The sequence below is a fragment of the Selaginella moellendorffii genome, unplaced genomic scaffold (genome assembly GCF_000143415.4).
Source record: "Selaginella moellendorffii unplaced genomic scaffold, v1.0 SELMOscaffold_1, whole genome shotgun sequence".
Classification (NCBI taxonomy): Eukaryota; Viridiplantae; Streptophyta; class Lycopodiopsida; order Selaginellales; family Selaginellaceae; genus Selaginella; species Selaginella moellendorffii.
In genome coordinates this window covers 5894556-5904873 of record NW_003314262.1, presented here as the reverse complement: position 1 = coordinate 5904873, position 10318 = coordinate 5894556, and the positions used below count along the sequence as shown (strand labels likewise).

The following is a 10318-nucleotide window of genomic DNA, read 5'->3' as shown; positions in this document are numbered from 1 at the left end:
ACTCAACGAACACAAAGCCAAAAGCTCCCATATAGTTCTCTTGATGGTTTTATTTCGGTGGTGACGAAGATTAGCGTGTTCTTTATAGAGAGAAAATCGAACTCTCAATCCACGACTTCACTTTCATTCCATCATTCTCTGAAAAAAAAAGTCAAAGCTCATATCACAATGTCAAAACTTCCTTTCTCAAATCAATTGGTTTTCTTTATATCATAGCAACCATAGCAAAGAACTTTAAACTTCGATGATCTACTTACGAGTTGACAACCTTGCAATCTCTTCTAATCTCTCCACTGCTACCCGTGAGAACGTTGGACGCCAGCATCTTATTAAACGCCGAGGAGAAGACCGCAAAGAAGTACGCCTGGTTCGTCGCAAACATGGAGACAATCCGGGAGGTTCTCTTGTCAAGCGCGATCTTTGAGTCGATTCCAAACAGCCCCTGCCCATTGAGAATGTCTCGGAAGTACTGGTTGTCGAAGAACACGTTGGTGAAGTCATTGGCGAAGAAGGTGTTGTTGTTGAGGAGCTGTGGCGGCGTGGGAGGACACTGAGCTCGGAGCTGCGCTGAGCGAGGAGGGAGCAAGTTGGGGTCTTGCGTTGGATACAGTCGATCCAGGACGCTTACGCAGTGGCCAACACCAACAGTGTGAGCACCTACAAACAAGAAAAGAGCGAAGAAAAGAGCTGGAGCAGCAGTGGGAATTTGGAAGTAGGAGTACCTAGAATGGCCACTGTTTCTTGGAGCGTCATGCCTTTGGACTGGAACAGGCTGATGGTGTCGTCGACGCTGATAGTTGGGAGTGGAATGGATCGATCGGCCGCTAAGTTACTGGCGCTTGTGGAGTCCCTTCGTCCCAGGAGTATGGGAATGTTTGGTCCCCCCGAGATCCTGATGGAGTCTCTTGCAGCCAAGGCTATGATGTCCGCACAGGAAACCACACCCGGGCACGACGCTTCGAGCGAGCTCTTGATGCTGTCAATGAAATCCAGTCGACGGATTCCAAAGTTTCTATCGGAGACGAGCTCGCTGGTGATCGAGTCGGAGGAGCTGAGCAGGATGGACGCGTCACAGCCCTGGAGAAGCACAGAAAGTTGGCCAAAACTGTTAAGATTGGAGGAAAACATCTACGTACCCCGACTTGGCAATCGTGGAACGCCAAACGAATGAGAGCACCGGCAGCAGTCGGGTCTCGAAAGATATTGCTAGTGAAAGACTCCCGGACAATGGTTTCCACTTTTGGACAAGTAGCTGCATAGAATCCAAACCTCAGTCCTTTTGAAAACCCGTTACCACCGAAAGTGTCGACTGAGTAGTACTCCGAGTTGGACAGGCCGAGTAAAAACACCGAGCAGACGAGAAGAACTAGCGTTTGCCGTGTCATGGCGTTCTCCTCAACATAGCTTTCAGAACATTATACCGAACGAATAATATATATACAGACCGAGAGATTGGTGCTGGGGCTCGCCGACTTTCTGGACAAGAGCTCTGAAAAGTGGTGGCAAACTCGTGAACTTCCCACCAACATAGCGCATAGAATATTCAGAACCATTAGATTTCATAAACGAGAAGGAAATAAAGAACATCCAATGTTTCAACAATTGTTAGATTGGTAGTCTTTCACCTGGAGCTGTAGAAGACATTAACATTTATTAGAAAGAGTCACTTTTTTCCTTTAACATACCTGCAAATAAGAATAAGCTCGATCTGATCAGTCAACCATTTGGCGGCTGCACAAAAGAGATGAGGGGAGAAAATTCTTTTTAGTCGGGAAAACAAGCGCTGTATAGCAAAGTCAAAATGCTTAAGTGATTCTTACGCAAAATGTAAGCTTCGGTTTTGATGAGACCGTCTACCATCTGCCTTTGGTGCTGGCCTGGAAATCGAAACACACAATCTTTATAAGCTCCGCATGCTTGGTGTGCTCGCACGACAAATCCAAGCTCACGCAAAATATACTTACATCGCCTCACATAAGTTCTGTCTTCGGCGGCTCGGGTGCTCGATCGAAAAACAGCCTTGGCAATGGCGATCTCCTCCTTTCTCCTGCTGCTCTTCGCGCTGGCTCTTTTCACGCTTCCACTTGCTCCTGCTCACGTCCATCCGCTCCTGCGAGCCACACAACAGGATGGATTCAGAACAGAGCTCAGAAGACGCGATTCCAACTTACCGATCTCCAAGAGGTTCCAGAACAGCTTCCTACGAGCCAGATATCTAGCGTCCAAGGCCGGAGAAGGCAAAGGGGAAGCTATTCCCGGGATCCCCATGACCGACGTGGGCAGTGCTTACACAATGCCTCTTCTGCTCGGAACTCCTCCTCAACGCATGGACGTCCTGTTTGATACCGGGAGTGACCTCGTCTGGGTGCAATGCTTACCAAGCGCCGCCAACCGCTTCAACTATACACAGTCGTCAACTTTCCATACTGTGAGCTGCTCCGATGCCTGCTCACACTTCAACGACTACTGCCTCTACTCTTGCGAGTACCAGTACCAATACGGAGGAGGAGGAGCAACATCTGGCCTGGTTGTCACGGAGACCGTCTCCCTCAGGACGTCCAACACGACTAGTTCGAAGTTTTCCGATATCCTCGTCGGCTGTAGCTTATCTTCAAGCGGCTTCCCGAACCTAGACGGCGTTGCTGGCTTCGGTCGAGGCCAAGTCTCGTTGATCACACAGCTGAGTGACTCCATCGGGAACAAGTTCTCCTACTGTCTTTCGCCACTTGACCATCCCAGCCCCTTCTTCTACGGCAGTGCTGCTCCGGTCCATGCTTCAAATGCCCAGTCCACACCTCTTCTCACCCACGATGGCGACGAAACGTTCTACTTCGTGAACCTCACTAGTGTCTCGGCTGACGGCTATACCATTTCCATGCCTCACAGCGACCTCGATAGCTCGGTTGGCACCATCTTCGACTCTGGCACTACACTAACGTTTCTTCCTCTTGGCGTGTACATCCAAGTGATAAGTGTTTTCAGCCGCCGGATTAATCTTCCCCTGGTTAACGGCACCTCGGTAGGCCTAGACCTGTGCTATAACATTTCCCTCCAGAGAGACTACACCTTTCCCTCCCTTGCTCTACATTTCCCGGACGCTTGGATGAACCTTCACCAAGATAACTACATCGTCGTCCCAAGTCGAGCCGATGCCGAAGCGTGGAACGAATCAGTCGCTTGTCTCGCTATCATGTCCAGCGCAAGCATCGGGATTAATATCATCGGCAATGTGATGCAGCAAGGCTACCATATCATGTTCGACAATGAGAAATCCACCGTCACTTTCGCACCTGCATCATGCTCGGAGCTGTGAGAGGAGTAACGCATAAAAGGAATAACTTACACATAAGGGTGTACTTTGAGAAGCTCACAAGAATCTAAGCATAACTATTAGATCATATTTAAAAAAAATTCATGAGATCAAGTTACCAGATTAGATCAGAGACTGTCGTAGCATTTTCACGGCTAGGGGACCAGAAATCAAATCCGCCAAGCTTTTAGCCAAGTCATCCCTGCGAACGTCTACCTCAAACTTGAAGTCTAAATGGCGAACCTGCATGCAACACCGAAAAGATTTAGCTTTGGAAACAGGAGGAGGCAAACTACCTTGACCACCCCCTGGGATAAGCCGGACTCCGTGATGATTACAAGCACCTTGATTCCATTGTCATGCGCATATTCGTACTGCTCAGTCAGGCTCGGAGCAATCGCACATACAAAGTCCGCCTGCTACGTAGATGCTTGTTGAGAATGACCACAATAAATCTGCTCACCTTGACATTTGCGGACCATAATTCGTCTGCTAATTCCATTCTCTCTTTCAGGAGACCACCCCCTCCTCGGCAACATACGAGAACTTCAGCAGGTTCCGTTTCATTTTTACTGCATGACAAGCTCAATTCTGCATTGATAAACAAGCTTCCGTAGTACCTATCTTTCATAGCAATATGGATCAGCTTTTGCAAAGCAATAGTCAGTCCCACTGCCCCCGGTGGAGTGTGTACCTGATCAAGTGAAGTTATTGAAAGCAAGGACAGTTGTAGTTCTTACTCCATAATCCTTAGCGAGGTGTTCAAGAAGTACATCATAGCGGCCTCCCACGGCAAGAAGCATACCCTGAGCCCCGGGGTAGCTTGTTCTAGGAAAATATATCTGACATATCATGCACTGTTAGCTGAGTCAAAAATCATATTCATCACCTGAAAATACGCGGCATTAAAGTAGTAATCACTCGGAACGATGAAAACGTCGACCGTAAGTAACATTTCTACACGCCAATTTCTCAAATAGCTTAGTAGTCTTGAGAGCTCTTCAATCGCTTCGATGCTCGATGGACCTGATCAAAGGTTATGCTTGTTAAACACGAGTAGTATCTTACTATTAGATAAAGCTCCTCTTAGTCGAGCAAGAACTTCATCCGCGTTTCCTGTGAAGCGACGTTCAGCTGTTTGAAGCCTGTCTACCACGGCTTCGGATAAATGTAAACCCTGCAGCAAAAACTGAGCCTCACAAAGCTTAAGCACGTATTAGCATGCCTGGATAAGCTGCCGACGAACAAAAACCCATCTGGCCTTCCGGTCTGCTGATTGAGGACGGAGGAAGGTCATAGTTCCAAGTATCTGAAATAAAGCACAGAAAATATCTCAAAAGTAAAATCCAAGAGCATACCTGAGCCACATTCTTCCTTTGCTGTCTGGTTACGCCACTCCAGCTCCATATGGTATCTAGAATTTCAAGGTGATTAAGACGTAGCTCGCATGTTTCAGTAGAGGACACCCTGGAAATGATATCGGCAGCTGCCTGTAGCTTGGATTGTAAGAAAGAACAGCCATGCAGGACTCCGTCAATTACCTTGATGACCTCGGCTTCGGCTAATGCACGATAACCGCCGATTATGTCAAAGTCTCCCTGCAAGCAATCCTTTTTGTGTTTTTGTAAACCAAAACATTCCTTACTTGAAGATACTCCTTTGGCGCACGATATCCCACGCCTTTCCTGTAAGTATGAGAAATCTCGTAGCGCTTCCATGACGTGCTCTGGAAAACATTATGCACGTCTGAGAAGAAAGAAACAGACACACACACATCACCTGATTTAGGACAACCCAACGCGCAAATAAAAGACGGGTGTCATAACGTAATTCAAACATCGTTCCTGAAGAGTTAATAACTTTGACGGCAGATCTAGAAGCGCACAAGTAAGCCTCTAAACCGATCAACAAAAAAAAGCCAACCTGTTTGATGTCTTGACATCAGAAGCTACGGTCATGCTTGGGCTTCGAAATTTGCGGGCCCCGTGCCTCGTAAGAACGTCTTTAGTAAGGCCAATAACCAGCTCTTGTGCTGTCAGCCATTTAGGCGTAAGGTGATCCAAGTCACCAATCGAAAGGTTTGCTTCGTTATCAGTCTTCGAAGCTAGTTTTTCCTCGTCGAACAAAGCAGCAATAACTTGATCAAAAACAAAAGTATTATCGGTACTGTGGATGGTTCGCAGAATATCTGTACGAGAAAAGCCAGAAAAGTAAGGTAGAAACCAAAAGTCGCAATACCTTTCAATGCTTCATCTTCCATCCTAGGAGGCAAGAGCTCGGATTGCAGAACTTCCCGTGCAGAAGGACGGTCTTGAGGATGAGGCGATACTAGCAAATGTACCAACGCTGCTTGGTGCGGAAACTTAGCCGCCCAGTTTGAAGGTAAAATATTTTGCTGTTTCAGCTCGTTCAAAGTGACATAACGCTCCATGCCTGTGCTGAATGGATGCCACAGCTCAAACAGAATGACACCCAGACTGTACATATCAACCTGAAAGGAAAGATCAGTAAAGTTTCTTAACTTAGAAAACCAACCTTTTCATCAATGTGTGGCCAAGCTTGTTCAATTTCTGGAGCTCTATAAAAGTAGGTACCGACTTGGCCAGTCCCTTCGAGTGACTTTACGTTTGCTTCAAATTTTACAGGAACACGGTGATCTTGATCAGGATTTTGCAGATCCGCAAATTTAGCTGCACACACACCTGTCATAAACGATTTGATACGTAATATGCGAAACTTACCAAGGCCGAAGTCACCAATCTTGACATCATTTCGAGTATCAAAAAATATATTACTTGGCGTAAGATCTCGATGTATGATTCCTTGCCCATGTATATGTGAAAGGCCTTCGACAATTTGACGAAAAATTCCCCAAGTCAACTCCTTGTCTAGAACTGATCGTGTGTCAAACACTTCTCTCAACGTCCTGAAATCGAAACCACATGGTCACACGGTCTAAAAAGAATGCACTAACACCAACCTTGGGCAGTATTCCATTTGAATGTACAAAAATGTTGAAACCGTGTTGACATCGTTGCTTGAGGAGCCCGGCGTATCGACCCAGCTTGACGAAATTTCAGATTCTTCTCCATAGGGAGTGCCAGAAGAACCCCCTGCTGCTGTCTCGAACCACGCCTATATGAATATTAATTGAGCACAGGCATAGAAACGAACAGGAAACTCAAACCTGATAATAGCGAACAACATGTTGATGTTGCAAACGTGAAAGAGTAGCAACCTCCCTGTCACATTTTGTCTCAGGATCGTTGTAGTCTGGCAATAACTTACCTCAAGATCTTGTCGGAAGGGTTTTCATCTTTAAGCTTGACCTTCTTCATGGCATATCGTCGCCCGTCGAGTTTATTTTTGCACAAAACTACATGGCCAAATCCACCTTTCCCTGTGTAAAACACGTGAGATTTTTTTGTAAAGAAAATTCCATCACGCTCTTCCTTACCCAGCAAACAAAGCTCTTCAAAGTCAGACAAGTATCTCGAATTCATTGCTGCAAGATTGCCATCATTTTCTCCTAACAAATCGGGACTTGCATTCCAAAACCTTTCCAAATTTCTCTAAGTTCATCGTTAGAAATAGAAAACACAAACAATGATCATGTCAATGCTTACTTTAAACTCCGAAACATTATCCTTGTCGACGGTCTGCTTAAAAATACGTTTGAATGTTGCCTGAAACATTTGAGGTTGACGAGAAACCAAGTCCTCGGCCCACGATGGCATGATCTGCATAAAAAGAAACTTATACAGCAAATTCTCTCGAAAAACATCACGTACACCGAGTTGTGACAATTGAGAAGTCAATTCGGACAATGAATTCGGTAGAGGACCTTTCTTGCCACAGGCCAAACGAAGTAGATATACCTGCAACGATATCAGCCAAGAAAATTATAAAATGTACAAACCAGAATCAAGTCCTTTTGAATGGCAAATATGGCGTCGTCGTCGCCTCCGGTTCCCAGTGCCTCAGAAGTCATAGCCGGTTGCTACAAAAAGCGCCACTAATTAGCAAAGACTAAAACTAGAAATCATACCCTCGTAGTTCGCGCCACCTTGTAGCCAGAGAATGCTTTAAGCAGAAATTCGCTCACAGCCGCGTCTTTAGATAACTGCTCGTCTTCTGCCGATGCTTCGCGGGGTTCATTATCAGCATCTAAACCTTTAATATGTTGCTTTGAATCCCGCGGCTTTAGCTCTGGTAAAACTAAAGCTGGTGGTCTCCGAAAACCAGGTCTGCTTGGAATACTTGACGAAGGAATCTCCTTTTCTAATGGAGTCTGTCCAGTGGGAAGACTGTCCGGGCCTTCCCAGGTGCCACTATTTTCCCATAAGTCACAGTAGACGAAATCAGAGTTCACTGGCTCTGATTCCTTGACAATGGGAGGCTCGGACATTTGTGCGATGCTTTCGTCCAACTCCTAGACACAGAAAATGAAACGATATGGCCATGTCAGAACCAAGATTCTCAGAGAATTTACCTTTTTTTGCTCTTGAGCTAAGTTGGCGAGACATTCCGAGAAATACTCCTGGGCAGCTTCAACAAGATTGAAGATCATAACTCTTCCTTCTCGAGCACACAAAGCAGCCTAAGAAGGAAAATGCTAGATCGACAATGAGTTAGACTACAGTTTGCGAACCTGTTCCACCAGCATTCCGTGTAGAATATGGCACTCAGTTTCCAACGATTTATCACTCGCTGCGATTTGTAACTTCGGGGGCTTCCAGGGATAGCCAGGAAAACACCTAGCAATCAAGCACCAAGTGAGCGAAGAATTTTCTGCTAGACAAATTTTCAACCCCACCTTACGAAGAGATGAGCAGAAAAATCGTTTTCATTCTCAGAATGTGGCCTGGAAGATAATTGCTCGAGAAAAAGAAATTCTCACGAAGAAAAAGCTTACCGAAGATTTATTGTGAGCTCCTTGATCAGATGATCCGCGACAACGCTGAAATCGTTCTGAAATATCGCCGATCTGATCGAGGAGAATTCAGTCGGCTGAGCTACAATTCGCGTGAAACTTACAAAGCGGTGATCTCCTCGTCGAGCAGCGCATCGCCGTCGTCGCTGGCATTGCTGGTAATGGATTGCCGCGCCTTGCTCTTGCCCTTGCCCTTGCCCTTGCCCTTGCTCTTGGCGGGGGCGCCGCGCTTGTTCTTTCCCATCACTCCATCGAAGAGAAAGAGAAGCCCCCTTCTAGGTTTAACTCCAAGCTCACATTTCTAGCAATATTTCTAGGTCTAGCGCAAGCATACAAGCGAACGAGGCGAGAGCGATCTGCAATCCAATGGTATGTTCTTGGAGTGGAAGAACAATCTTACAGGGTTTTCTCACTACTTCTTGGATGATCCGGGGCTGATTTCCAGCCGGGGCTCGAGGCAGATGCCCCGGAGCATGTCGTAATGGGGATTGCTGGAGCAGCAGCTCGTCCATCGCCAGCTCCTGGTCGAGAATGTGTAGGCGAGGATCGATGCGCACTTGGTGCCGGAGAAGTAAGCCACATCGCCGCTTCCAACGCACGCAAATCTTCGCGACGGTGATTTGAGGAGAAGCTCGTCGCTCAAGCACCGAGGCATTCTGTCCAGTTCTATCCAGAAGCTTGGATCATCGCTTGGAAGAGATTTCTCTCGGCTTCTGTGCTGTTCTTGGTGGAGTTCCCAGATGGAGATCTCGTCCTGGTTAGTGCGAGCAACGAGCACCAGCCTTCCCAGACGATCAACCAGCTTCACTGACGTGAGCTCCTTTGCTGGAAGATCCACACGCCGCCAGCTTCCTCGACCAAGATCGTATGCTGCGAGCTCGCGGTTTCCAGACACGACGAACAGCGTGCTGCCGCTCATCGCCTTGCTCGTCGAGATGGCCGCGTCGATCAAAACAGTGCCACCTTTCGTCCACTTCCAGCTGCGCGACTCAAACACCCAGGCGGAGAGCTTGAAGTTGGCGGAGGCATGGTGGGAGACGAGGTCGGATCCGGCGACGACGATCGTGAATCCGCTCCTGCCGGTGGAAACCATCCCGACGACGAGGAAGAAGAATCGCGACATCTCCCGAGGCTGAGGAACTCTCACCCATGATCTCGTCACGAGATTGCAAACATGGAGTTCTTTGCTGCTCCTGCTACTGCCGCTCCCAAGATGGGGTTTTGGAGCTCCACAGATCAATCCTCTGGAAGAAGCCAGTGGCTGGATTTGCAGCGGGACCGGAAGCGAGAGCCAGGAGTCCAGCGATGGATCGTAGGCACTGGCGATGGATGGTGTGGAGCTGGGGAAGAGAACCAGCCAGGAACTTCGCGTTGGGACTCTTGCGATCTCGTCCAGGAAGCTGATGCTGCTGATCCACGCATGGAACTGCTTGGAGATGGTGCGCGATCGAAGAATGTCGGTGATTGGCAGCCACGAAACGACGCTACTCACGAGATCCCGCGGGAGCTCCTCCCAGATCACCATGGTACTCTCCATAAATCTGTCTTCCTCCTCTTGTTCTTCTCCTCGGACGCTCACGCGTGGTTTTAATTGTTCCAGAGTAGCTCCAATCGCCATGAAGGAAGCCAAAGATCGCGCGATCCAGAGGAGGGCTCCAATTCGCAGCGCGTGGAAACGGCCGATCGATCACTGTTGGAGCGGCCAAAGCAAACAACGCGAACAAGGATGGATCGATCGATGCCCCGCTCGGACAATACAAGCGAGAACACTATTGGACCGGCCAGGTGTTCACGCAATGCTTGCTTGCGGGGATCCCCTACCTAGTGTCGGTTAGAAGCAATGTCCACGTTGTGGGAAAAGTTCCAAGAGCCCTAAAAGTGGGCAAAACCCTAAAACAGGGCTAAAACCCTAAGAGTTAGGGTTTAGACAACTGGCTAGTCCACGTCAGCTGGGCTTTTTTGTCGCTGTTAGCTGCTGGATATTGCCGTCGCGGACTGCCGGTCCCTCCATTTGCCCGCCAGGCTGTTAATTGCCTGGCTGTGAAAGAGGGTGTGTGAGTTGGCATGGCATTGGC

General features: G+C 47.9%; 4 protein-coding genes across 6 annotated transcripts; 1 reads left to right on the top strand and 3 right to left on the bottom strand.

The window, feature by feature from the left end:
- Positions 1-210: 210 nt before the first annotated feature.
- On the bottom strand, positions 211-2288 carry LOC9646952 (peroxidase 29). The gene is made up of 7 exons (XM_024687265.1): positions 2172-2288; positions 1965-2110; positions 1821-1877; positions 1686-1731; positions 1137-1631; positions 723-1077; positions 211-657 (listed from the first exon to the last, which is right to left on the bottom strand). Exons 5-7 carry the CDS (start codon positions 1383-1385, stop codon positions 254-256), a joined length of 1008 nt encoding a protein of 335 aa, XP_024543033.1. The 5' UTR covers positions 1386-1631; positions 1686-1731; positions 1821-1877; positions 1965-2110; positions 2172-2288; the 3' UTR covers positions 211-253.
- LOC9629132 (aspartic proteinase CDR1) lies at positions 2027-3313 on the top strand. Its single transcript, XM_002962250.2, has one exon. It carries the CDS (start codon positions 2027-2029, stop codon positions 3311-3313), a length of 1287 nt encoding a protein of 428 aa, XP_002962296.2.
- On the bottom strand, positions 3178-8576 carry LOC9646951 (eIF-2-alpha kinase GCN2). Of its 3 annotated transcripts, none has more exons than XM_024687112.1 (31): positions 8348-8576; positions 8226-8297; positions 8127-8174; positions 7962-8067; positions 7803-7910; positions 7359-7742; positions 7230-7310; positions 7102-7188; positions 6937-7050; positions 6768-6882; positions 6599-6710; positions 6498-6552; positions 6291-6445; positions 6052-6236; positions 5846-6000; positions 5549-5801; positions 5234-5498; positions 5090-5183; positions 4956-5036; positions 4852-4908; positions 4669-4800; positions 4536-4619; positions 4379-4487; positions 4200-4336; positions 4051-4152; positions 3931-4004; positions 3774-3882; positions 3607-3726; positions 3430-3553; positions 3344-3377; positions 3178-3290 (listed from the first exon to the last, which is right to left on the bottom strand). In XM_024687112.1, exons 1-29 carry the CDS (start codon positions 8485-8487, stop codon positions 3434-3436), a joined length of 3654 nt encoding a protein of 1217 aa, XP_024542880.1. In that variant the 5' UTR covers positions 8488-8576; the 3' UTR covers positions 3178-3290; positions 3344-3377; positions 3430-3433. The 3 variants fall into 3 exon arrangements, with proteins under 3 accessions (XP_024542880.1, XP_024542885.1, XP_024542890.1); XM_024687117.1 differs by having other exon boundaries at positions 7377-7742; XM_024687122.1 differs by lacking the exons at positions 3178-3290; positions 3344-3377; positions 3430-3553; positions 3607-3726; positions 3774-3882 and having other exon boundaries at positions 3938-3982.
- A 46-nt stretch (positions 8577-8622) lies between these two features.
- LOC112350655 (F-box only protein 6-like) lies at positions 8623-9769 on the bottom strand. Its single transcript, XM_024687232.1, has one exon. The coding sequence runs from the start codon at positions 9766-9768 to the stop codon at positions 8656-8658; it is 1113 nt and encodes a 370-aa protein (XP_024543000.1). The 5' UTR covers position 9769; the 3' UTR covers positions 8623-8655.
- Positions 9770-10318: the final 549 nt, after the last annotated feature.

Bases quoted from the DNA above. Each gene is read 5' to 3' on its own strand.
- LOC9629132 (XM_002962250.2), top strand. From the start codon at position 2,027: ATGGCGATCTCCTCCTTTCTCCTGCTGCTCTTCGCGCTGGCTCTTTTC.
- LOC112350655 (XM_024687232.1), bottom strand. From the start codon at position 9,768: ATGGTGATCTGGGAGGAGCTCCCGCGGGATCTCGTGAGTAGCGTCGTT.
- LOC9646951 (XM_024687112.1), bottom strand. From the start codon at position 8,487: ATGGGAAAGAACAAGCGCGGCGCCCCCGCCAAGAGCAAGGGCAAGGGC. The intron at 8,175-8,225 runs GTAAGCTTTTTC...ATTATCTTCCAG, and splicing joins GAGCTCACAATAAATCTTCG to GCCACATTCTGAGAATGAAA. The intron at 7,743-7,802 runs GTAAATTCTCTG...TTCTGTGTCTAG, and splicing joins TAGCTCAAGAGCAAAAAAAG to GAGTTGGACGAAAGCATCGC.
- LOC9646952 (XM_024687265.1), bottom strand. From the start codon at position 1,385: ATGACACGGCAAACGCTAGTTCTTCTCGTCTGCTCGGTGTTTTTACTC. The intron at 1,078-1,136 runs GTACGTAGATGT...GTGCTTCTCCAG, and splicing joins TCCACGATTGCCAAGTCGGG to GGCTGTGACGCGTCCATCCT. The intron at 658-722 runs GTACTCCTACTT...TCTTGTTTGTAG, and splicing joins AGAAACAGTGGCCATTCTAG to GTGCTCACACTGTTGGTGTT.